We start from the raw sequence: 27106 nt of genomic DNA, 5'->3' as shown, positions 1-27106 counted from the left end.
TCAGTCCATTTCCAGCACAGATTCTGCAGGCTTTCCACTTTCCACTCTCCATCCACTTTTACCTCATTGGAAGAACTCTCTCACCATTGACAGAATGCTTCTGTCATCTATTCCATCAACATGGGTGTCTTTTATATTGTCTCACCTTCATCCTCAGAATCCAACCACAATCAACCCCAACACCAGGCACACCAGCAGCACAAACAACCACACCAACCTTCTCCGCAATCACCTGATGCTGCACATGACAGAGGGCATCAGCACCCGACCACATTGCTGCCCAGGAGGACAGGGATGGCCTCACCTTGGCCAGATTTACTTCACTTGCCACTGTACACCCTGGCTGCCACATGATGCGCCAGGTTAGCACCACCCCACACCAGCACCATAAAGCATCCCTACAATGCCCAAGCCATTCCTCCATTGCGGGGGGTACCGTTATGTCTCACCAATCACTGCAACTCACTAAGCCACTTCCAAAGGTGCACACAAATCTGCCCAAGAACAGAGAGTGTTGAAAATAAAGGTTTCAATGTTTGACAACACATCAACAGAAACTTTACATGAACATTGGCTAAAACACCCAAGTGCCTTCCCTTGTGTGTTAGTTGGTATGATTGCACTAGGATGAGGGTGAGTGTGAGGTGTGACTAGTGAGATAGGGTGTGATAATGTAGATAGAGAGGGATGGGTGGAGGTGCAAGGTAAGTTGGTGTGATCAAGGACGTGCAGGAGTAGGGTAGGGAAGGCAGAGTGATGGGGATGTGATGAGAAGCACAGCAGGATGAAGGTGAAATAAAAACAGAAAATGCTGGAGAAACTCAGCAGGTCAGGCAACATCTGTGAAGAGAGAAACAGAGTTAACGTTTCAGGTCGATGACCTTTCGTCAGAACTCGTCATCGACCTGAAACGTTAACTCTGTTTCTCTCTTCACAGATGCTGCCTGACCTGCTGAATTTCTCCAGCATTTTCTGTTTTTATTTCAGATTTCTAGCATCTGCAGTATTTTCTTTTTGTATTCGGATGAAGGTGAATGTGGCTTTGTACTAATGTTTCATGATCTAATGAGATAATTGAAAGGTTTGCACCACTGCACCCAGGTCCTCCTGGCAACATCCCTGCTTGTGCCCTCCTCTGCAATGTGCAACCAGGCTGCGTTGGTCTCCTGGGGAGGTCTCTTCCACCCATGGGAAGGGAAGAGGACCTCCCTGCGTATTGTGACTCCCTCCGTAAGCATATGGGGGGAGTTATGCGAGAGCCTGGGTGCAGCCGTGCACCTCTGTGCAGTCATTGTCAGTGTTTGCAGCACCTCAATGCTGTAGAGCACTGACAGCACAACTGTCAAGAATGTGGACATGGTCCCTTTAAGGAAACCAGCTGATGACATGTCATAAAATGACGTCATCAGACTTGCTTCCTTTTAATTGGCCGGGAACCTTGCAGGGCGGACTTAACAAGCCCAATCAATGGAAAATTCTTCTCACAGAGCAGGATGGAGCCGGGAGCGGGGTCACAACCCGCCACCTACCTCGGTCGCACTGAGCCCGCCTCGGTAGGCGAAATCGCGGCCTAAGGGTTTTGTATAATGAAGGAACCTTTTCAGTTACTGTTCAGTTCTGTTAACTGGTCGAAAGAAAAGGAAAGTAGTTAAAGCAGGGAACAGGCTCCTTCTTGCTTTACTTCCCTCTGCCTAGCTTGCTTTCCTTTGTTGTTTGAATTCTGGGAAGCTCCATTTTCCTCTTCTATTAATATGGGTTCCCAATGACTATGTGGGACTTTCTTTCCCCAATTTCCTCCACAAATCCCTGCTCCAGTACAGCCACCATTGGTTTCCCTACTCCCTTCGAGCCCCACTCTCCTCCCCCTCCCCACTCCATGACAGCAAACCATCATGGCTTCCGCAGCATGAGGCCGGGGAGACATTAACTCCCGGGCCTCATCTGCATCGGCCCCATCAGGCTCCTGCCCAAACCCAGTGGGAAGCGGTGGCTGGCCATCAGATGGGAGTGGGTGTTCAGGTGCTGCCACCAAGGACTCGAAGGATTGGTCCCCGGCATAAGTGGTTGGGAGGAGGACGGGAGGGCCTGTTGTTGGGGGAGGGAAGCCTAGAGCAGGAGAGGCCCATGGTTTCCTTGTGGGATCCAGAGGAGCACTCCAGTTCCTCTTAAGACACAAGGGCCTAGAAATTCGCTATCGCCGCGCCAGGTCTTTAGCGCCCGAAAGTTAGCGCACGCCCGGATTCCCGTAGCGCCCGCCTGAAATTCAGTTGCAGCGCCCCAAGACGGAGGCGGGCGCTATTGCAGGGTTTGGCCGCCTCCACTTGGGGCGCTGAAAGTCAATTTCAGGCGTCCAGCTGCCGCAGCGCCACCCGATGCGGTGCGGCAGGCTGGGGTACTGCAGGCCTCCTCCTTCTCTTAAGGAGGAGCTGCCTGCAGCCGTGAGATCGCTGCTGGATTCCCCCGGCAAATGAGCCCGGCACCACGGAGAAGTGCCGGGCTCGCGGGGGTCAGAGACCAATGCCGCGGGGGGGGTGGTGTGGGAGTCCGGGGAGGAAGGTGCGGCCAAGCGGCCGCCGGGAAAGCGGCCGGCTGCACCTCCACCTTTACGCCCCGGCCTCTCGGAGCTGCAAGGCCCCGTTTTACAAACGCTCTTTGCGCCCGCTACGGGAGAGGCGGCGGCAACTGAATTTGGGTGTCGGGCCGGCATCGCGTTGGAACCGGGGCGCTGCGCACACCGATGACGTCATCGGTGCCGGCGCAGCGCTACCGGCTAACGCCACCATTTGCGCTACACTGAATTCCAGGCTACCAACAGCGCCGGCGCAAAAGACCTCTTTAGGCGCTAAGTGGGCGCTAACACCACTGAATTTCTAGGCCTTGGAAACTAAAAAAAAAATCCACTTAACTTTCTGGGCCAGCTCTGGCCCAGGCTCCTTTTACCTGGCGGAGAAGTCACAACAGCTTCTCTGCGTAGGCTTTGGGTTAAAATTGCAGTCAGGTCCCAGTGACGTCGTTGAAGCCCGATCTGTACATTAGGCGTGTGTCCCTTCCGCCTGCTCAGAAAAGCTGGTTTAGATTGCAACCCGCAGAAAGGCAATGTGATCGGTGCGGGTAAATCAGCCCCTCCGCCCGCCTGCCTGGTTTCTGTCGGGCTGGAAGAGTTAAAATCAGCCCCACTATTTTACCTGATGTGTAGGCGATCATGCCAGGAGCAGCACCAGGCGTACCTAAAAATGCAGTGCCAACCTGGGGTAGCTGCAACTGCCTGTAACTGTTCTCCAAATGGTTAAAGCCTCCATAGTAGCAGTGGGATCATTCATGAGAGGTACCCTTACTGTGCTTGTGGCTTGTGTAAGTCTCCACAGTTGATACCATTGCAGATATTACATGCTCAATGACTGACTACAATGCAGACTAGTAGTGTCACTCATACAAAATTGGGTGTCAGACTCTTCCAAACTTCTCAGATCACCTTCCAGTTTTGTCTGTAGGGGAGTAAGGTACTGCTTAATACAATGCCTCTGTATTAACCCCATTTCAAAGTGGACCCACTTAGCAAGCGAGGGCTCTGATCTGTACCTAGTGGCCTGTGTAAGTGAAGTCTCCTCTTCAACCCCTAGCATTGCTACCAATTCCCCACCTGTGCTCACTGCCTCACTCTGTATTTTGTCATCAGTATCACAACCACTGCTCCCATAGTGTGTGTATGTGCACTGGTGCCTGCTTCAAAAGGTGGGGAGGGGGTGATAGTTGATTCTCAGATGTGTAGTGCTCTTTCGATTCTGCTAATATTCCACTGGATTTTCTTTGCCCTGTGAAGACAGTAGATGGCATAATATGGATGCATAAGCACACTCATCCATTTAAATACTGTATTCAATTATATACAGTATAATACTCTTTCACACATTCACTGTGTATCAAAACATTGATGTAACCATATATATGCAAACCATATATATAGAATCATAGAATGATACAGCACAGAAGGAAGCCATTCAACCCATTGAGCCTATACCAGCTCTTTGAAAGAGCTATCTAAACACTGAACTCTTTATTTTTCACACTTTGCCTTCTTGGATAGATTTGTGTGCACCTTTGGAAGTGGCTTAGTGAGTTGCAATGAATGGTGAGACATAACGTTACCCCTCACAATGGTGATGCGTGTGAAAGGAATGGCTTGGACATTGTAGGGATGCTTTATGATGCTGATGTGGGGTGCTGCCATCCTGGCACATCATATGGCAGCCAGGGTGTGCAGCATCAAGTGAAGTAAATCTGGCCATGGTGAGGCCATCCCTGGCCTCCTGGACAGCAATGTGGTCTGGTGCTGATGCCCTGTATCCTGTGCAGCATCAGTTGATTGTGGAGAAGGTTGATGTTGTTGTTGGTGATGCTGGTGTGCCTGGTGATGTTGGTGTTGGTGCTGATCGTGGTGGGATTCTGAGGACCAAGGTGAGATTTTTTCAAGGGTACCGACACTGGCGGAATAGATGGCAGCTGAAGTTGAGATGACAGAAGCGATCTGTCAATGGTGAGAGAGCTTGCTCCAAGGAGGTGACAGTGGATAGAGAATTTACTCCAAACACTTCCAACCTGCATAAAGCTGAAAAGTGTATTCCAAATCCTGAAGGCTCCAGCTTCTAACATTGGAAAGTGAACAGCTGTGAAATGGTAGCTTTTATATCACTTTTGCAGCTGTCACCTATTCAGAGCAATGGAGAGTCATTGAAAACCCAACCTACTTACCTGATGTGATCCCCGATTGTCATGAAACTCATCAAAAAGTTGGGGAAATGGTAAGTACATGGTAAAATGCTGTTTAAGTACCTTTTAACAAGCTCTTAACTGTGTCAATTGGTTCCCTCGCCGCTTGGTGTCGGGTCTGTAAAGCGCAGACAAACCCGGCACTTGGGAAACTGACATGGAAGCGGGTTGACAGCGGGATTCCGACCCGCTGTCAATCTTTTCTATTTTGACAGCGGACCGACCTCTGAACCCGCCCTCTGAGCACCAGCAAAATTCCAGCCTTAGTCTCTTATAATGCATAGTTACTATAGGTAATAATTAAGTGCAAACCTTGAATTAGTGGTGGCTGTATGTCCATACCATTCACTGAAATCCTACCGCCATGTTTAAGTTTAATAATTATGTTTGTCAGCTCTTGGAACTTCAGTGTAGCCGATCTTATGCAAACTGCATCTGGGTCATCTGCACACTGGGCAAGAGAGTTCAAAGCACTGAATATTGCTGCTAACCATGGCATTGTTTAACATTCAACAGTGTAAAAATGTCGATCTGCTGTACCTGCACTTTCTCAATGAAGACTGAAAATGTGTTTTCTTCACAGTCCTTTGCTAGTAAGTACTGGCACATCCCACTGAAGGTGAAATACTTATCATCAAAACTCTTAAAGTGCGATTGTCCAATGACAAAACATTCACCTAAAAGCAAAAATAGTTAGATGTTATACAACATTGGTTTGGCTTGCTGGCATAATCCTTAATACAATGTTGTATTTCATTTAATATCAAGTATATTTTATTTAATTAATTTATCTTCATGTGCATTCTGTGTCATGATTTGAAAGTGGTGGAGCTCTTTACCTCCATCGGTTATTTGTCCCTATTACAATTGACAGGTTTCTATAGCCCAAGCTTGGCATTACCTGATCACTACTTCTTGGTTTATCTCATCTTCCCTTCCAGACTTTTTAATCTATGCATTAGCCTGGCTCAGTTGTCAGTGCTCTTGCTTCTAAGGCAGAAGGTTGAGACTTCACGCCCAATTCCAGAATTTAGGAACATAATCTAGACAGGCATTCCAGTGCAATGCAGTGCTGCATTGCCAGAAGTGCTGTCCTTTTGGATGAGACATTAAACCAATGTTCTATCTGTTTAATTGGGTGTAAAAGATCACACGATGCCATGTGAAGATGAGTAGGGGCTTCTCCCAGTGTCCTAGTCAACCTTTCTTCCTCAACCCACACCACTAAAAAGAGATTAACTGGTCAATCATCTAATTTGCTGCTTGTGGGACTTTGTTGTGAACAAAATGGCTGACATGTTTCCCTACCTGGCAATAGTGTTCGCACTTTAAAATGAGAAAGTGAGAATGCAAGAAAGAAAGAAAGATGAAAAGTAGGAAAGAATAGAAAGAATGACTTGCAGTCAATGAGGTACTTTTAAAGTGTGATCACTGTTGTATGTAGGGAAACGCGGCAGCCAATTTGCACACAGCAAGGTCCCATAAACAGTAATGTGATAATGACCAGACAATCAGTTTTAGTGATATTGGTTGAGGTACTTTAGGGGTATATTTAAACATTATATAAATAGAACTTCTTTCTTGGTGATGCCTTGTACGAAGACCTTGGCCCTTCAGCTAGATTTTTCAGTTTATAATTGTATATTCAATGCACATTGTTCTCTTGAAACTAGATGTAACTCAGTGTTTCCCACTACACAAACGTAGGTAGATTTGTGCAAGGTATGTAATTGTGTGAACATCTATTTCAGCATCATCATTGTGAGGAACTCAACGGGAGGGAGTTAGAGCCATTAATCACCATTGTGGTCTTTTAATGCTAATTCAGAGGACAGAATTCAGCATATATGTTGATGTCTGCAAGTGAGATATCTGCAACTAGAGCCGCTAGTCCACGGGAAGGGTGGGTGGAGGGGGAGCGATACCAACAGATTAACTGTGTGTTCAAACTTCAACTTATTAACTACACCCTTGATGACAGGGAATTTTGAAGAAAATTTGTCTCTCGTAAACTGATCTGATTCTTATTGTTACTGTTTCCATTATATAAAAAATACACACCTGGACATTCCTCATTGCTACACTCCCATTTTCCGTGGCTGCAAATGCTGTAAAATAAAAGTAGGCACATAGTAAAATACAAAACTGGTATAAGGAGAGGAAAGGTAGTGATAACATCATCAAATTGGGATTTTCATGTAAGTTAAAGTCTGCTTCAGGCACAGTGTAACTTGGAGACCAAAGAGAATATTGGGCAGCACAGTACAGATGCAAAATGGGCACCGTGCCTCTGCACCCATTCCCCCCAAATTACATCCAAGAGATGGGCATAAAAATAGAGGAATATTGGGACCTACAACTTCACATTTCATACAAAGAATTAAAGCGCAGGAGTTGTCCGATAGTGAAATACACCTGGCAAGAGTATTCATGCTACTGTAACATTGAAACACTAAAATCCATTGTTAGTGGTTGCTGTAACGTTTAAGTACAGATTTTTCCTTTATTTTGCAAATTTCCTCCCATCCTTCTTTCCTATCTGAGACATTGTTCCTCAGATCAGGAGTGCAAAACCTGGCTGATTTTTCCACTCCATAACCCTGAGGCACCAAGACAAATTGTACCGTTCTTAGCGCTGCCCTACCCTTCTGAGATCAGAGATATCTTAGCATATACCAGCATTATACCTGGCTGCTTCCTAATCTCTTTGGCTCAGCTATAACCAGATGATTACAAAATGTACGTGGGTACCTAAGTTAGAGACAACATAGCATCAGGGTATATAGTCACTGATATAGGGAGGATAGATAAGGTACAATATAACATCTGGGTAAGTAGTCATTGACATAGGGTGGATAGATAAGGTACAATATAACATCTGCGTATATAGCTAATCATATATTGCAACAGTCTAGGGCAGAGGCAGGAATAGAGGAGGGCAGGAGGAATAGGATGGTGCATTGAGTTGGACACTGGCCTTACATATTTGGGTTCTGGGTTCACATTCAACCTAGACTGAGGAATTAAAACCTCTTGGCCTAGAAATTCAGTTCGGACGCTATTGCGGCGCTAAAGTCGGGCGCTCGGCAAATTTAGCGGCCGCCGGAAAGTGCAGGCGAGCTCGCCGAAATTCAGTAGATTTGGCCAACTTTTTGGCCGAGCGCTGCAATAGGCGTTGGAACCCTGTGTTCAGGCGCTAATCCGGCGATGCGGCCTGATAACGCCGATTCCGGGCGCAGCGCAGGTGCGATCATGTGGTGAGTGTCAGCAGACACCCTGACGCCGGCCAGCTCTTAAAGGGGGAAGGGTCAACTTTGACTGCAGCCACGCCCTGCATGCTGTAGCCCTGCAACTAGGCCTCAGGACTGGTTGTGTACCAAATCAACGCCTGGAGGTAATGGAGAGGGCCCGTGAAAGAGCCCAGCGGTTCTCTGACCATGCGCTGGGTGTGCTCCTTCATGGGGTACGCAAGAGAAGACGGGTCGTGTGCCCGGCTAGTGGCAGGAAGGCTCCCAGGAGCCAGTTCAGGGAGGCGTGGACCAAAATTGCCCGGAGGGTCTCCTCCAACTCCAATGTTCCCAGGAGTGCGGGCCAGTGCCGCAAGAAATACAATGACCTATGTCGGCTGGTCAAGGTGAGTACCCTTTCCAGTGTCCCCCTCATCCTTGCATGTGCACCTCCCATTAGGGCCAAAGGGACATCAAAGGTCTAATGCCCAGCCCTCCTGCCGCTGCAATGGCACTTGCATGTTAATCAATAGCTCTTTCTGCACTTATCACACTGTCCAAGCTATTCCACCATGGGAGGCCTCACACACAGCAACAGGGCACCACACTGTCCAAGCTATTCCACCATGGGAGGCCTCACACACAGCAACAGGGCACCACACTGTCCAAGCTATTCCACCATGGGAGGCCTCACACACAGCAACAGGGCACCACACTGTCCAAGCTATTCCACCATGGGAGGCCTCACACACAGCAACAGGGCACCACACTGTCCAAGCTATTCAACCATGGGAGGCCTCACACACAGCAACAGGGCACCACACTGTCCAAGCTATTCCACCATGTGAGGCCTCACACACAGCAACAGGGCACCACACTGTCCAAGCTATTCCACCATGGGAGGCCTCACACACAGCAACAGGGCACCACACTGTCCAAGCTATTCCACCATGGGAGGCCTCACACACAGCAACAGGGCACCACACTGTCCAAGCTATTCCACCATGGGAGGCCTCACACACAGCAACAGGGCACCACACTGTCCAAGCTATTCCACCATGGGAGGCCTCACACACAGCAACAGGGCACCACACTGTCCAAGCTATTCCACCATGTGAGGCCTCACACACACCAACGGGGCACCACACTGTACTTAGACGCCCTCCTTTCTCTTGCAGGCCAAGCTGGCGAGGAACGCCAGGAGCCTGCGTGTCACTGGTGGAGGCCCTCGCGATTACCAGGAGCTAGCGGTTCTGGAAGAGAGGGTGGCCCGACTCCTGCGTCACCCGGTGACTGGGCCTGTGGCGCTCGGCGACGCCGACCCTATACTGGAACCCACTGGTAAGGACAGGACCGGGTGCACCTCTCTCCTTGCCCTCGCGCATCAGATCTACATCCTTCCCCACTGGCCGAAAAATGCGCATAATGCACCAATGCGGCCTCCCTCGCTGTCGGCCTGTCCTCACTCTAAAGCTACACTTGTGCCTTCCTGCTTTCAGCTGGTGAGGAGGAGGTGCTCCCTGAAGCCCAGACAGCCAGGCCCTCGGAGGAGGAGGACGTCGAGGAGCAGCAGGAAGGCGCCACCTCGGGGGAACCCTCCTCCGCTCCAGGAGATGGCAATGAAGGGGAGACGTCTGGCGTGCCGGAGAGCCAGGGGGAGGCGGGGGAGGGGAGCCCCGAACCTGGTCCCAGTGGCATGGACGCACACGGCAAGGCTCCGGCGGCACGCCAGCCTTCTGCCCAGAGGGGGGAGGTGGTGGAGGGGAGGGCAGAACCTGCTCCCAGTGGCGTGGCCGCACGCGGCAAGGCTCCGGCGGCACGCCAGCCTTCTGGCCAGAGGGTGGAGGCGCCCTCCAGTCCGGACTCGGACGTCACCCAGGAGGTGCGCCTCCTGGACGAGATGTCGGCGGCGTCGGAGCGGCGGCACGTCGAATTCATGGAGGTGGTGGCACAGATGCCTCACGCCATCGAAAGCCTCGCACAAAGTGTGGTGGCTTTCGGCCAATCCCAGGCCAGGGGGCTGGAGCAAATCGCAGCAGCGCACGCCAGGGGGGTGGAGCTCCTTGTGGCAGCGCATGAGAGGGGGGTGCAACAACTCGAGGCAGCGCAGCATGCCAGTCGCCAGCTGAGAGGTGCTGGGCAGACAATGGCACTGCAGATGCGGGCACATGCCGGCGCAGTTGGGGCACTGACTTCTGCCACCCTCGCACTGGCGCAGAGGCGTCGCCAGGCCAGCCGCCGCCCTGCTGCCGCACACCGGTCTGGCGACCAACAGTTTGGCGCGCTTGCTCCCCGGCCAGGCCGCCCGAGTGCACGTGTGTCTGGCGAGCAGCGCGCGCCTGGCATCACCCACCTTGTCCCCATTGGTGCAGGCGAGCCTGCCACTCCCCCAGCCAGGGTGCAAGGAGCTGCTGCAGGCAGTGAAGAGGGCCACCCACAGCTGCAGCAGCCACCAGCCGGCCCCTCCCGGGCCCGCCCTCGTGTAGGCTGACCCCCAAGGGCATCTGGCGAGACGCCTTGTCGCCCTGAAGATCCTTCCCCCAGCCTCGCCACAGCCTCACGGCCCAGCTTGAGGCGCAGCAGCAGGACGGGCCGGGGCAAAAGACGGCTGTCGACGGACTCGCCCTCTCGCCACACCGAATAGAGTGTGGTGAGCGAGGGTTTGGGTGATGCGGGGGCTTCTGTTCTGGGGGGCATTATGTTGTTTGGTTTTATGGGGGTGTTTGTGTTGTGGGGGGGGCTTGTTTTTGTTAGGCCAGTGAGGAAGGCCATTTGGATGTTGATGTTTTGTTAGTCCTCCCCAGGTTTTGGGAGTGACAGAAGTTTGTGACTGTTTTTTGGGGGTCTTCTCTGTTTTGCTCTTCCATGTGGGAAGGGCCCTGAGTTTTTGAAATAAAGATGTTTATTTATTCACCATGTGCAGGTGTCATGTTTCAAGTGGTTGTTGGGTTAACCGGCTGAGGGCTTGCGGAGCGGCTGCCTTCAGCTGCGTTCAGTGGCCCAGGCCATTCCCTGACAGGGGGCCTAGAAGTGTCGAGCAATAAGCCCCCGGCGGACGGCCCTTGGACCTTGTCGCTCCCTCCTGGCCTGGTGCTCCTCCTCCTCAGGGTCCTCCTGCTCGTCCTCCTGAGGTGGTGGGGCAATGTCAGGTGGCAGTGCCTGAGTCCTGCGGATAGCCAGGTTGTGGAGCATGCAGCACACCACGACGAACTGGGAGACTCTATCCGGTGAATACTGAAGAGACCCGCCCGAACGATCCAGGCAACGGAACCGTTGCTTGAGGACGCCTATCGTTTGCTCTATTAGGTTCCTTGTGGCTTGATGGCTTTCGTTGTGTGCCAGCTCCGCTGGGGTCCTGGGCGTGCGGAGCGGGGTCATGAGCCATGTGCACAAAGGGTAGCCCTTGTCCCCGATAAGCCATCCCCTTGGTGGAGGCTGTGCCTGGAACATGTCAGCCACAGTAGTCTGGCGCAGGATAAAGGCATCGTGGCTGCTTCCTGGGAAGCGGGCATTGACAGCTAGGATGCGCTGCCTGTGGTCACACACCAGCTGCACATTTAGGGAATGGTAGCCCTTCCGGTTGCTGTATTGCTCGGCATTGTGGATAGGTGCCCGCATAGCCACATGCGTGCAGTCAATGGCGCCCTGCACCATGGGGAAGGCCGCGATCCTGGCAAATCCGACTGCACGCTGCTCCTGCTTGTGTTGGGTCATGGGGAAGGAGATGAATTGGTGCCTCCTCGCGAAAAGTGCTTCGGTGACCTGTCGGATGCAGCGATGCGCGGCGAACTGGGAGATGTTCGCAATGTCCCCAGCAGTGGCTTGGAAGGAGCCGCTTGCATAAAAGCTGAGAGCCACCGTGACCTTCACTTCCACCGAGAGAGACGCCCTGGACATGAGCTGTGGCTGCAAATCCGCGTGAAGCAGCTGGCAGATCTCTCCAACCACCTCCCTTCTGAAGCGCAGCCTCTTAACACAATGCGCCGCAGTCATGGTGAGATATGAGACCTGCTCCCGGTATTGCCTGACTGGGTAAGGCCTACGTTGGCGACGCCTAATGGCCCCTCTGCGTCTAGGCATGCCTGGCCCTCTCTCAAAGCGTCTGCGAGCCCTTCGCACAAAATGTAGCAACTGAGGGTTGGCCCCCCATGCAGCCCCCATTACAAAGTTCCAAACAGCAAAATCACAAGGATGCAAATGTCAAAGCACTGGCTAGAAGCCAAAAATACCTCTCCTATGGTGTCCGAAATCAGTAATCTCTGTGCCTTGCTCTCTGTGCAGAAATCCAAAGCAGTAAAGTCATTGCAGCGAAATGGCTGGCTTTTATGGGTGAGTGGATGTGCCCTTTAATTACTGCTCCCCGAATCCCACAGGGCCTCTGTTGAGTTCCATTTCACAGTTCTTAGCAGCGCCACGCCCACATCGGCCGGGCGCCACTGAATTTCTGGTTTGGGGCGCACAAACGGCGTTGCACGACGGAATGACGTCATAAGATGCGCGCGCAGCTGAGCGGGCGCTAACACTTTGCGCCGGCGCTAAAGCCCAGCTGAATTTTGGCGTAGGCGCAGATCCGGCGGTGCCCGGCCGCTAAGTGGATAGCGCCGGAAATCTGGCGCTAACGGCTGGCGCAAACAGCTGAATTTCTAGGCCCTTGTCTTTCTGTTGTAAAGGTCCTTTATGAAATTGATTTCTACAATCTCAATCCAGCTCTTAGTGAACAAGGTCCTACAGTGCAAAACTGCCTGTTACAAATGCAGGTTTGGTGTAGGTACCTTCTCAAGTTCAGTGGTGTCAGTCAGGCCCTGCAGCAGCTCCCACATCCCTTGCTGGAGTTGACTTACACCGCCCATCATCTACTTATACAATAGAGTAACCCAGCAGCTGTAACAAAGTGCCACCCTTGACATATGAACTGGATATTGTGTTCTTCATATGCGCTATCGTGTGCTTATCCAATCTTTACGTAGATGAACTGTTCATGCGTTGACAAGACAAGACCAGAACAAAACATTGTTGTTTTAGTTCTCAGACAGTAAGTGAACATTCAATCGGTATGACTTGTCTTCATGTAATAACACAAAATAATGAGCATGCTATGCTACCCCACATTAGTGGCTCATCTTACTTGACTTTAAAAAACCTTTTAAATACCTTTCCTGCATCCTAACCTTCTGAGTCTAGGCGAAATCCTGCCCTAGCAGCTTTCTGTTTTAAAAACCTGACTGTCAATGTGTATTTCTCTCCTTACTTTATTGTCCTGTGTTCACAACCTGAAAAAAGGGCCTGTGCCAGACTAGCCCTGCTGAACACCTGGGATGAGGGACTTTGCAACACAATGGGTGTCAGCCATTTGTTGATTACCAGACAAACTAACTACTGTAATTGCTTAATGTCTTCAGTTTTGGTAAAGTAACTTCAATGCCTAGCGCATGAGCAGTTTAACCCTCTTTCATCTCAGTGATTTTTTTAAAAACTTGTTTAAAAACTCAACATTTAAATGTAATTCTCTTTGTGTGGAATGTGGCCACTGTCCCCTAATTCAACACTAATCTGCAATCTCGCTCAGAGAGGACACAGGATGACTGGTAGGAAATAGGAAAATGTGCAGTGAATGGGGGTGGGGGTGCTTTTCTAAGCTTGAGGTGGATCTCACCCAGTGAATGGCAAACATTGCTTCACACAACACAATAGCAAAATACTGCGGATGCTGGAAATCTGAAATAACATCAGAAAGTGCTGGAAACACTCAGCAGGTCAGGCAGCATCGAGGAGAGGAGAAACAGAGTCAATGTTTTGGGTCGAACCCTTCGTCAGAACTGTTCTGACGAAGAGTTCGACCCGAAACATTGACTGTTTCTCCTCGCCTCGATGCTGCCTGGCCTGCTGAGTGTTTCCAGCACTCTCTGTTGTTATGGCAAACATTGCTTGTTTGGCACTCGTAACAGCTTGTTTGATGCATCCCGCAGCTAAACTTTCAACGGTGATCATTACAGACTTTAGTTTCAATACTAACCATGCACGGCAGTCCTGGGAGATACTGGAACCTGGAGGGTACTGTTTTCCCATGTGCATGCAGGAACATTCCGAAGAAGCTACACACGTGTCCCCATCCAGTACTTTCCCATCTGAAATCCAAACAGTGTATCAGAATGCGTAGAATACTCATGCAATACAGTGCTCTCGCTAAACGTCTGAAATGTAATGGGCAAAAACAATCACCTTCGCAAGTGCAGCCATCCATGCATTGTTCATGACACAGCTGATTGATATTTAAACTCCTGCACGTTCGTACGCAGGCTGGCACACATGGTTGATATTCCATTCCAGTCGGACATTTCAGTACTTGTTAAAATAAAAAGTGCATTTACATCAGACAACATAAGTTGAAAAACATCTGGAAAGTCACCACCCCTAACCATTATCTACCCCACAGCTTCCAAGGTATTGTGTGCTGGTCCATTATCATGTTTTACCAGGTTTCCGATACAGCTCTTAATGTGCGAGATCCTTAAAATTAAGGCTGGTGACCTCCATTCTATTTGGATAAAATATTTACCTTCAGTGGGACTTACTTGTAAAATCTGCAGTTTGGGACTGCACCTAAACTTTAGAAAAAGTTTTTCTTTGGTGCATGTATGTATTTATTAGCAGAAATACCATCGTTATAGAGACTCACATAAACTAACAATCTAACCTGTACAGGATTTGTTTAAGTGACTGAATCAGAATAACTTCAGTTTACAGATCTATATCGCTGCTGACTTTGTTTTCCAGTTTATTATTATTAGTGTAGTCACAATGTGTTTCATATAATGACCTTATAAAGTAACTTACTTGTATGGCACCAAGTAAAGACAAATAGGAATATCAATGTAAAATTAAAAACACATCAAATTTCAAAAGGAGCTAACCATCTACCATGCAAAACATTTGAAATATGATGTAATATTTCCTTCTAATTGAAATAGATCTTTAATAATTGCATCACAATCGTAAGGAAATCACAAAGAAAAGTAAGTTATCTGTGCTGTACTTACTGCAATCACTTTCTGTAGACCAGTCATCGAGGAGTGAACCTTTCTGAGCACAGGACCTTGCATATTCCAGAAATACTTGGCAGTGACAATTCCTTCCTTCACAGTGGCATGTGTCATCCTCACAACTAGCAATGAATGGCTCAGGATCCACATGATCCTTACATTTTCTGAACGTCTGGCTTGTTTTGAGCATTCTGCACTTTTCCATCAAGTTCTATATCCAAATAAAAGTTTACTTTATTGTATAAGCATTCTTTCTGACTCTCTCTCTCTCTCACACTCACGCTTTCATTCTTTCTCTCCCTCTTCCTCTGAAGCACGTCAGCCATTATCGGCAATTACCAGTTTTGAGCTCGCACGCCATAACACTGTAACAAAAGCTAATACTACCATAAGATGGAAGCTTTATTACTGTCAGTTTAACTTTAAACTTCAAAAATAAAGTGAAAACTGTAACTATTAGGGACAACGTTTCAGGAGCAAAAGGAGCCCTGTAATGAAGAGCGAGCTTTCAATCTTTCTACATATGTCTGTAGATAAGTATTCCAGTGTGTCAGATTAACATTTTCAGTGGTGATAATCCCGTGTGCTGGAAAAGTCCATTGATAGGGAAGTGAGAACAGGCTTCCGTAGAATCCTGGGTATTTTAACTAGTAAAAAAATACAGTTAATTAAAATAAGTCTGTGCAACAAATAAAAAGGTATACGTGTAAATAAATATATGTCTAAGAAGATATAATCATTGACTGGCAATGAGTAATCAAACAGGAATCTTGCATCACTGTATCTGTCAATTTCCAGTCATGTTTGTACAGATCAGATAACGAACAGGAAAGAGCCGGGGAGTGGGACTAATTGGATAGCTCTTTCGAAAGAGCCAGCACACGCATAATAGGCCAAATGGTCTCCTTCTGTGTTGTAAGATTCTTTGATTCGATATTTTTATTGAAATGCAGATTTCTAATTTATGTGAACTCACATCATTTATGGCTTCAGAGGACATGTTGCAGGTTTTGCTGGGGGGAGACACTCTGCTGCACAGCTCCTCAGCGCCGTGCATTGCCCAAGAATTGGCAAAATCATAGCTGTTCTCCACCTGGAAACCTGAGAGAAAACCCAGTGGTTTTAATCATCATAGGAACTTTTAACATCCCAAGGTTTATCACTTCAAGCCTTTTCTGACACAATAGCACAGTGGAACCATTTTCTTAAAGAGCTAAATTTAAGAACTATGAATACTATTTCTGGTAAAACATGTCAGAATTCAATGTTTTACTGTTCCAAAAAAAAGTAATCTCATTTAAATTCCTTGAACAGTACAAATGTGACAATTTATCCTGGGCCATCCACACAAATAAAGCTAATTAGCAAGTGAATATGATCCCCATTAATCTCTTACCCGTTCATTTCAGCCCTGTTTAAACTTTCCTTCTCTATTGTAACTGTAATTCTTAACTATTCGTTCTATCTGAGACTGTCAATTGAGATAATCTCATATTACATTGTTTCAGCTTTGCTCAGTTGCAGCATTCTTGTCTCCAGGTCAGAAGATTGTGGGTTTAAACACCAATCAAAGACTTGAAAATATAACGATAGCACGTGAAAAAGGGTTAGGCCCGAAACGTCACTCTAATTTCTCTCCACGGATGTTGCCTGGCCTGCTGAGTTTTTCCAGCATTTTCCGTTGTTATACTTGAAAATATAATCTAGGCCGATACTTCAGTGTAGCACCAAAGGAATGGTGCATCATCAGAGGTGCCGTCTTTCAGATGGGACATTAAACGAATGTCCATCTGCCTGTTCATGTGGATGTAATAGATCCCATGATACTATTCAAAGAAGTGCAGGGAGCCTTTTAATGTATTGGCCAACTTTCCTCCCTCAATCAACACCACCAAGCAACAGGTTAACTGGTCATTGTCTCATTTGCTGTTTTGTGGATCTTTGAGTTCAAATTAGCTGATGTATTTACCTACATAACAAACTTCAAAGTAACTTATTAAATTAAGTGCTCTGAGGTGTGATAAGGTGCTACATAAATGTAAGTTCTTTCTTTTACAGCAACAGCACGGTGGCATAGTGGTTAGCACTGTTGCCTCACAGCGCCAGGGACCCGGGTTCGAATCCGGCCTCGGGTGACTGTCTGTGTGGAGTTTGCATCATTCTCCCTGTGTTTGCGTGGGTTTCCTCCGGGTGCTCCGGTTTCCTCCCACAGTCCAAAGATGTGCAGGTTAGGTTGATTGGCTATGATAAATTGACCCTTAGTGTTAGGGGGATTAAATACGTGGGGTTACGGGGATAGGGTGGGATATGTGTCGGTGCAGGCTCGATGGGCCGAAATGGCCTCTATCTGCACTGTGGGGTTTCTGTGATTTCTGTGATTAGCACTGGCTTAGGGATGGGCAATAAATGCTTGCCTTGCCAGCGACGCCCACATCCCAGGAATGAATAAAAAAAAGCTCCAACTCTTACTACAACTCTAGCCCGCATTATTAAAATTTATTGACCCACCCATTCCTGACTGTCATTGAAACAGTAATTCTGACTTCCAAGGTAAGATGCTTTAAAAATACTCTCCATTTAAATTTAACACCCACCCCCAATGTGACTTTTGTTTTATTCCAGGCCAAATTTACAACCTCAGTTGAGTTGATCATTACACCAGATTTTATTTAATATACACCAGCCATTGAAAGAAGAAAAAGGAACTCGCATTTGTCACATTTGCGCAAAGGTTAATCGCTACATCTATGTGCAAATTTAAATATATAAACACTACAAGGTGCTGTTAAAAAGCCAATCATTATTATCTTCTTTATTATTATTATTACAATACCACCAAGAAGTGTGAGTCATTTTAGAAACAAGCTACAAAAAGTACTAATGATGCTGAAGAAACAGAAAGAGAGCAGGGAGCAGATGAGAGCTGTGTTAATGCTTATTACCCTGCAGGCTTCACGTTGCCGATAACTCCAGCTCTCTAATTAGTGAGTGCATAGAACTGTGGCGTCTATTGAGTGGAGTTTGTTTTAGCCACATCAATTATTTCAAATGAATTCTGCGGGCTGTGTGCATCTTAACCCAGTTGTTATTTAGAGTACAGGTTTTCAAACTGGGACCCAGCGGGCTTCTTGAGGGGTCTCCTCTGCTCCCCAGCATTATCAGACCAGTCACCACATTTATGTATTTGTTGATTTACTCACACATTACTTCTGTTGCTGCAATTATTGAGATTCCCGGGAACTTCCCGCACTAATTGGCACATTCCTGGGAATCTCCTGCACATACTGACATAGTCGCAGGGACCTTCTGCAAATATTGGCATGCTCCCAGGAACTCCCTACATTAATTGACATGCTCCTGAGGATCCCCTGCAAATATTGATGCACTCTTGGCTACCTCCAAGGGACCTCTGTGAATATTGATGCATTCTTAAGGATCATCAGAAAATATTGAGATTCCCGGGAACCTCCTGCACTAACTGCCACGTTCCAGTAAGTTTACAGGGAGGACCCGGGATAACATGCACCTGGGGACCCCCTGAAAAATCAAATAAAGAATGTCTTCTGTTACAAAAACATTGCTTTACTTTGAGTAACTGGATTTATCTTTTGGAAGTTGGGATATGAAATCTCCAAGAGCATGTCAATATTTGCAGGGGTGGGAGGAGGAGGATCCTCAGGAGTCTGTCAATATTTGCAGAGATCACTAGGGCAGTGTCAATATTTTCATAGAATCATAGAATAGTTACAGCACAGAAGGAGGCCATTCAACCTGTCGAGCCCATGCCAGCTCTCTGCAAGAGCACTTCAGCTAGTCCCACTCCCCCGCCCTTTCCCCGTAGCCCTGCAATTTTTCTTCCTTCAGGTACTTATCCAATTCCCTTTTGAAAGCCATGATTGAGTCTGCCTCTACCACCCTTTCAGACAGTACATTCCAGATCTTAACCACTCGCTGCATAAAAAAGTTTTCCCTCATGTCGCCTTTGGTTCTTTTGCCAATCACCTTGAATCTGTGTCCTCTGGTTCTCAACCCTTTCCGCCAATGGGTACAGTTTCGCTCTATCTACTCTGTCTAAACTCCTCATGATTTTGAACACCTCTATCAAATCTCCTCTCAACCTTCTCTGCTCTAAGGAGAACAACCCCAGCTTCTCTAGTCTATCCATGTAACCGAAGTCCCTCATCCCTGGAATCCTTCTTGTAAATCTTTTCTGCACCCTCTCTAAGGTCTTCACATCCTTCCTAAAGTGCGGTGCCCAGAATTGGACACAATACTCCAGTTGAGGCCGAACCAGTGTTTTATAAAGGCTCATCATAACTTCCTTGCTTTTGTACTCTATGCCTTTATTTATGAAGCCCAGGATCCCGTATGCTTTTTTAACTGATTTCTCAACCTGCCCTGCCACCTTCAATGATTTGTTCACATACACCCCCAGGTCTCTCTGTTCATGCTCCCCAGGACCATGTGAATACCTACAGGGAATCCACAAGACAGTTTCAATATTTTCAGCTGATCCTTTAGAACGCATCAATATTCGCAGATGTCCCTTGGAGGTAGCCAAGAGTGTATCAATATTTGCAGGGGATCCTCAGGAGCATGTCAATTAATGTAGGGAGCTCCTGGGAGCATGCCAATATTTGCAGAAGGTCCCTGGGACTATGTCAGTATTTGCAGGAGATTCCCAGGAATGTGTCAATTAGTGCGGGAGGTTCCCGGGACTCTCAATATTTGCAGGAATCTCCGGGAGCATTCCAATATTTGCAAAGGGTAGCTGAAAGCAAGCCAATACTTTTAGGGATTACTGAGGAGTGTGTCAATATTTACAGGGCGTATCCAGGATAACAATATTTACAGGGGGTACCCCGGATAACAATATTTACAGGAAGTCCCTAGGAGCACGCTAATATTGGTAATGAGCTTCCACTGACAAATGTTTGAAAAGCATATGATTACTCCTTAATAATTATTACATTACCTTCTTGAGTTATGTAATCATCTTGAGGAAAATCATTGTAATTGCCACAGAGTCCGCATGTCTGACTGAAATGTTTTTTAGACAACATGATGACCACATTTCCACTGGTGTCGATCTTGGCTGTGAACCCATGTTCATTGCTGGATATGATATAGTAGCCTGCTTCTGTCCCTATAAACACACCGTGAGATGCAAAAGGCAGCAAGACCCTAGTAAAACAACAAAAATAGACTTAAGTTTACAAACTGCGAGAACATTGTAGTTAAACATGAAATAGTCTCTGGAGTTGCTCTTATATACTATGTATTCAGCATCTACTCAAAGGGAGCAATTTCAATCTAACCCACACGTCGGGAAGCTGACGGGTTCGGGTGCAATGCTAGTTTTACACCCTGGCCAATTTTACTCTCCGTTGAAGTCAATGAAGAATTACATTGGGCGGGGTGTAAAACCAGCATTCCACCCGATCCCGTGGATTTCATGCCCAACGAGTTAGGATAAAATTCTGCCCTGTGTCAGTATAACACTACTGATGCCCAGAGATTTCAGTACATAGGAGATCACCTCTTTGTTTGTCTATGCCGCCCCCCCCCCAATTGCAGTTTAACTGCCCCCCAGGTACAAAGCACTTTTTAAGGGTGCACTTACACTGCAGATACAACTAGACTCAACCAGGGTTCCAACCAGACAGAACTTGGTTTAGATTGCTTGGCCCCTGTCTGGCTGGAATCTCAACTGTCCTGTTTAGGTCAGGTCTACACATTCCTGGATACACGAATGGACAGAGCTTGTCTTCTAAAAGTCGTGAGCTGAGAGGGGAGAGTCCCCACTCACTTAATCAGTTTTATCAAGTGTCCAAGGGCCCAAGAGCATGTTGTAAATCAGTTTTGAGAGTCCACTGGATTTATAGAATCATAGAAATTTAAATCATACATTCATACTACACATGGTATCAAACCAAACAGTGTGCCCTTCAGAGAACCTCACTTCACTGTGCTCCAGGCAGCTCGGGCCCTGACTCTGCCAGTTCAGTGTGGATGCAAAGCATCACTAACTGGCTGCGGAAATGCAGCCTTAAACTTGCGTTTTTAAAAAAATCTGGGAGGTTAAAAGGAATTGACTGTCTCATCAGGTCATCAATCACTAAAGTATAGACAGGGGCATTGTACCCAGAGCAGGGGCACTGCGCCCAGAGCAGGGGCACTGTGCCCAGAGCAGGGGCAACTGCGCCCAGAGCAGGAGCACTGCGCCCAGAGCAGGGGCACTGCGCCCAGAGCAGAGATGCTGCGCCCAGAGCAGGGGCACTGCGCCCAGAGCAGGGGCACTGCGCCCAGAGCAGAGATACTGCGCCCAGAGCAGGGGCACTGTACCCAGAGCACGGCTGCATTAGATAGCAAATTACCTATAAGTGTTACCTTTTTTTTCTCACAGACACTTCTCCTTTTAAAGTTACAGTGACTTCAAAGTATTCTCCCAGATACAAAGAAATGCTTTTCCGTTTTCCAGCCTGGTAGTTACCTGAAAAGTACAGTAAGTGCCACTTATCAAACATTACCACGGAGACGGTGATTTGAAAGTCAATCTCATGCAAACCTGAATAAACTGCAATCTAACGTTTGCAAGCGAACAGTATGATGGAAATACCTAAAAGAGAGAACGAGCGTTTGAAGCAGTCGCCGGCCAGCTTGTAACTGCAGTGTCCTGGAAACTCGAAAAAGTTCCCATCGAAAGTCTGGATGCGATATTCCCCGAAAAGGCTGCACCGAGCATCCTGGCTCGGCTTGTCCCTGGCCGCAGCGAGCGATAGTCTCCCCTGTCCTGTACAGTAGACACAACAAAGAGCAACTCATTCTCACTTTCACCTTCTCACTGTGGCGACTGTCTAGCTACACCGCTACTTCTGTTCAGGACTGCAGTCTCACTAAATTCTCCAGACACTTTAAGATGGCTACTCCTTAAAGGTACCAAACCTGTTGGAAATAATACATTCTTAGCCCAATGCACCCGAGGAGTTGGAAGTGAAACGGGATCAATTAGTTCAGCACTCCGGTGTTAGAGGCCTGTTTTGAAGAGTTAGGCAATTGGTGTCAATATTATGATTACTTAAGACTCAATAATCTGCAGCATTAGAAGTTGAACGGCTCTCAATACCTTGAGACTGGGGCATCAACGCGAAGGCGAGAAGCAGCGACAGGTAACCGCTCACCATCTGTATGAACCAGAGAGAAAGACAATTAACAAAGCACCGTCCAAAATCATTATCATTGCCCTTTCTCTCCCACCGCCCTCTCTACAAATAATAAATGGTTAACACAAGTAATCTCGTCCATTTCCCTTTTGACTTTCTCGCCTGTCCTATTTCTACAATGTTGCTGTCTTGAGTGATGTGTAAATATCCCCCATTGAACGGCCCTTGCCGCCCTGCACAGGGCTGAGGGACAAGCAGCAGTTACCTTGGCTCCTGTTGGGAGACAGACAAGGTCCAGAATGAAACTGACTTCAAAACAATGTTTAAATCAACATGTTCTGCACTTCAGGAGTGATGACCTCCAAGAGCTGTTAAATGCCTTCTTGTGAAAACTGTCCAATTTATACAGGGCAGGAACTGTGGAATAATCAACATTAAAATTGGTTGGGGGGGGAACTTTGCACGTTATATCCGTTTGTAGAATTACAGTATCAGATTCAATAGAAACTCCACGGTATTAATTGGCCAAAAGGAAACAGTGGAAGGAAACTGGATAAAACACACTGACAGATTTACCAGAATTAAAGAAGCAGCCAGCTTCTAAAGCCTAGATTTTTTTCCTGTAAGCTCTGTAATGAGACTGGGAGATATTTCAGACTCCAAATAATTTCTGTCAGGAACTCAATTAATTGGTAAGTGCTTCAATTATCCTTTACCTGTAAGATATTTTTTGTTGGCATCCCACAGAGGTTCTGACTTTTTATTGTTTGTTGCACAACACTTATAGAGCTCATTATAATGTGGATTGACAGAATGTGCAACAAACAATCTTCTGATCTCTTAACTGGGCTCCAGTATTGATATTCAACCAGGCATATCATTTTTTAAATAAATGTTATGATGCCCAAGTTATTGGAAATAGCCCCAAAAAACCAAGGATCACATCCCTTGGGCACTGGAATGAGCTCGGAAACAAGGGAAGACCTTCACCTGAACCAGAATGGGATCAATGTCCTTGGAGGTAAATAGATCAGTGGCGGAGGATTTAAACTAATATCACAAGGAGTGCGGAAAGTCTCGGTTTGAGCCCAGGGAGGCGGGGGAGCAGGATCAATAAAGTTGTTGGAATAGAAGCTGAAGGCTTGGCTGAAAGAACTAGTAAGGAAAATTATCAGAGAAGAAGGGGGCTATGAATGAGTGAGAAATAAAAATGCTGTTGTAGAACACTGTTCTTAATTGAGCAGTATGTATACAAATGCACAAAGCATTCGAAACAAAATGAGAGCGTTTGAAGCATTAATAACTATATAGCTACAACAGAGATATGGCTTAGGATTGGAGAGCACATAACATTTATAGTTATAACATTTACAGGAAAGATAGGGAGGGAAAAAGGAAATTAAATGGCGGTGTTATTAAAGGATTCTATCACTGCACTAGAACAGGAGACTCCTGAGTGTGGTGTTAAGACAGAATCCATGTCGCGAGAGTTATGAACTAGGGAAGGAAATGGTACAATTCTGTGTGTGCATTACAGGCCACCAAACAATGGCCATGAGATGGAGGAAGACATCTGTGGGTTGTTTATATGCAGCCCTTTGGCGACATCATCCAAAAACACAGCGTTATTTTCACATGTATGTTGACAACACCCAGCTCTACCTCACCACCACCTCTCTCGACCCCTCCACTGTCTCTAAATTGTCAGACTGCTTGTCCGGCATCCAGTACTGGATGAGCAGAAATTTCCTCCAATTAAATATTGGGAAGACTGAAGCCATTGTCTTGGGTCCCCGTCACAAACTCCGTTCCCTAGCCACCGACTGCATCCCTCTCCCGAGCATCTGTCTGAGGCTGGACCAGACTGTACACAACCATGGTGTCATATTTGACCCTGAAATGAGCTTCCGACCACATATCCGCACCATAACTAAGACCGCCTATTTCCAACTCCATAACATTGCCCGTCTCCGCCCTTTTCTCAGCTCATCTGCTGCTGAAACCCTCATCCATGCCTTTGTTACCTCTGGACTTGACTATTCCAAAGCAATCCTGGCTGGCCTCCCACCATCTATCCTAAGTAAACTTGAGGTCATCCAAAACATGACTGGCTGTGTCCTAACTCGCACCAAGTTCCATTCGCCCATCACCCCTGTGCTCGCTGACCTACATTGGCTCCTGGTTAAGCAGCGCCTCGATTTCAAAAAACTCATCCTTGTTTTCAAATCCCTCCATGGCCTCCTCGTCCCCTCTTATCTCTGTAATCTCCTCCAGCCCCACAACCCCCCGAGATATCTGCGCTCCTCTAATTCTGCCCTCTTGAGCATCCCTGATTATAATCGCTCAACCATTGGTGGCTGTGCCTTCTGTTGCCTAGGCCCTAAGCTCTGGAATTCCCTGCCTAAACCTCTCCGCCTCGTTACCTCTCTTTCTTCCTTTAAGATGCTCCTTAAAACCTACCTCTTTGTCGAAGCTTTTGTTCATCTGCCCTAATTTCTCCTTGTGTGGCTTGGTGTCAAATGTTGTTTTATGACACTCCTGAGAAGCGCCTTGGGACATTTTACTCTGTTAAAGGTGCTATATAAATACAAGTTGTTGTTGCTCAGAAAGATGTGCAAGGACAACAGGGCAATAATATTGGGTGATTTTATCTATCACGATTGACTGGAATAAAGATAAAGCTTGTGGTCAAAGTGGGAATGCATTTTAAAATATGTATAGGACTGCTTCCTAGATGAATATGTTTCTAATCCAACAAAGAAAGAAGCAATGCCTAATTTGGTTCTGGGAGAGGAAGCAGGGGAAAAAACTGATGTGAGAAAAGGAGATTAACTGGGAAACAGCAAACACAATGTCGTTAAGTTCAATGTAAGAATAGAAAATGATAAGGAAGAGTCAACGAGCAGGGTGCTGGGCTGGAAAAAGGCAAACTTCAGTAAGAGAACAAGGGATCTGGCTCAAATTAAATGGCCATGGATTAATCAAGGACAGTCAGCATGGTTTAGCTAAAGGAAAGTCGTGTTTGACAAATTTAATAGAGTTTTTTGTTGAAGTGACTGTGAATAGATAAAAAGAACTGTCGATGGAGTGTATATGGATTTTCAGAAGGTGTTCGATAAGGTTTCTTACGAGAGGCTTGCTGGAAAAATTCAGGCATATGGTAGAAGAGAAAATGCAGCAGCAGGGATAAAAGGCTGCATAATAGATTGGAAACATGATGTCAGGGTAAATGGGTGTTGCTTGGATTGGAGAAGGGTTGGAAGTGGTGTACCTCAGGGACCTGTGATTTGGTTCTCGGTATGTATAGATTATTTGGTTTTGGTTATAGGGAACACAATCTTGAAATTTGTTGATGACACTAAAATAGGAGGTTTGGCAAACAGCAAGGAGGACCATAGAAGGCTTCAGGAAGACATAGGTTTGCAGAATGGGCAAACATGGAAAAATAAATTTAATACGGATAATTGATGTAACACAATTTGGGATGAAAAACAAGGATTGAGAGTGTACACTTAATGGAAAGATACTGAAGGGTGTGAGAGGAAGGAACAGAGGCGTCAAAGGGTTCTGATACATCATTTCCTGAAAGTGTGAGTGTAGATAGGTAAAGCTGTAAAAAAAAAGCCAACAACACTTTTGGTTTTAATAAGTGGAGGTATAGAGTACGAGATTAAAAATGCAATGACAAATCTGTACAAAACATTGGTAAGGCCACAATTAGAGTACTCTGTTGTAGAAAAAGCATTGAGCCGTAGAAAGTTTACTGTGTAAATTCATCAGGATGATGCCAGGGATGGGAAACCATGATCATGACAAGAGACTTGAGAAACTTGGACTATTTTCACTAGAAGAGCGAAGGCTAAGAGAGTATTTAATAGGGTTTTTAAAAATTATAATGAGTTTTCATGGAGTTATTGGGTAAAAACTATTTCTTCTGGTTTGGAACTGCGCGCCGAGGGGGCCATTAATTTAAAATTGTCACTAAGAGAGTGCGGCAAGTGATCAGTGGAATTTTCTTTACACAGAGAAATGTTGGAGCATGAAATGCTTTGCCATAGAGAATGGTTTGAGGCAAGAGACCATTGCATCTCTTAAAGGAAAATTGGATAAATATTTGAAGCAGCGGAAGATAGAAAGCTATTGGAAGAAGACAGGGCAGTAGGATTAGTTTTGAATTGCTAGCTAAGAGCTGGCACAGACATGATGGGATGAATTAACTTCTTATGTGCTGTATATTTCAATGGTTCTATTGTTAGGGAGGCAGAGATGACAAGCTGTCCCAAATGCTACTGCCCACTACCATTTCCAACGTTGACATCATTTGGTGCCACTCAAAGGCACCTCAAGTGCTACAACCATGAAACCAGCATGGAAGTATGTGCAAGCTGTATGCCTTAATATCAGAAGATTGTACCATTTGTGCAAGAGCACTTATACATATATGAAAATTCACCATTTAACCTATAATGTAATATGAAGGGGTACATCATAGGAACAGGAGTGGGCCATTCAGCCCCTCCAGCCTGTTCCACCATTCAATGAGCCTGGCGAACCAGAATGTACCAGGAAGTGTGGGTTACGGAATGGACTATGTCTGTATTTGCTGCAAAGATATCTTACCAGAGAGTGCACCAGCAAAACTGCCACCCAAGACTCTGTCAGGTTGAGAGTCTGTCATTCCGCATCGGGTAGTTTATCAGTGCTGCATAGTTAAATTGGACCTGTCAGAAATGCAAAGGCAGTAGCATAAAAAAATATAAATGTTCCAAGTAATGAACATGGTCATTAGGACATAATTCAAAGTCTGTAAATAAAACAGCTCATACAGTAAAATCACAGACAAAGCTTTTGACTCCATGGGCCATACATAAATATCATGGAGTTCTGAGTACCGCATATAAAGATGCTG

General features: G+C 46.7%; 1 protein-coding gene across 1 annotated transcript in view; it reads right to left on the bottom strand.

Moving 5' to 3' along the window:
* The window catches only part of vwf (von Willebrand factor), a 141548-nt gene extending 119009 nt beyond the window's left edge, over positions 1-22539 (bottom strand). Inside the window, exons 1-12 of the mRNA XM_086010148.1 lie at positions 22463-22539; positions 22161-22218; positions 21654-21827; positions 21425-21527; positions 20010-20218; positions 16011-16135; positions 15032-15245; positions 14214-14336; positions 14008-14119; positions 6829-6875; positions 5308-5444; positions 5080-5218 (exon numbers count right to left, since the gene is read on the bottom strand). Of these exons, the coding sequence (XP_085866274.1) occupies positions 5080-5218; positions 5308-5444; positions 6829-6875; positions 14008-14119; positions 14214-14336; positions 15032-15245; positions 16011-16135; positions 20010-20218; positions 21425-21527; positions 21654-21827; positions 22161-22218 (1441 nt within the window). The 5' untranslated portion in view covers positions 22463-22539. The remainder of the gene's footprint in view (positions 1-5079; positions 5219-5307; positions 5445-6828; positions 6876-14007; positions 14120-14213; positions 14337-15031; positions 15246-16010; positions 16136-20009; positions 20219-21424; positions 21528-21653; positions 21828-22160; positions 22219-22462) is intronic.
* Between the last annotated feature and the right edge of the window lie 4567 nt (positions 22540-27106).

Source organism: Somniosus microcephalus, chromosome 17 (assembly GCF_052327205.1).
Source record: "Somniosus microcephalus isolate GS21.2 chromosome 17, FLI_Smic_1.0, whole genome shotgun sequence".
NCBI classification, from domain to species: domain Eukaryota; kingdom Metazoa; phylum Chordata; class Chondrichthyes; order Squaliformes; family Somniosidae; genus Somniosus; species Somniosus microcephalus.
Note: the sequence above shows the minus strand (reverse complement) of the source record. Positions and strands in the feature narration are given on the sequence as shown.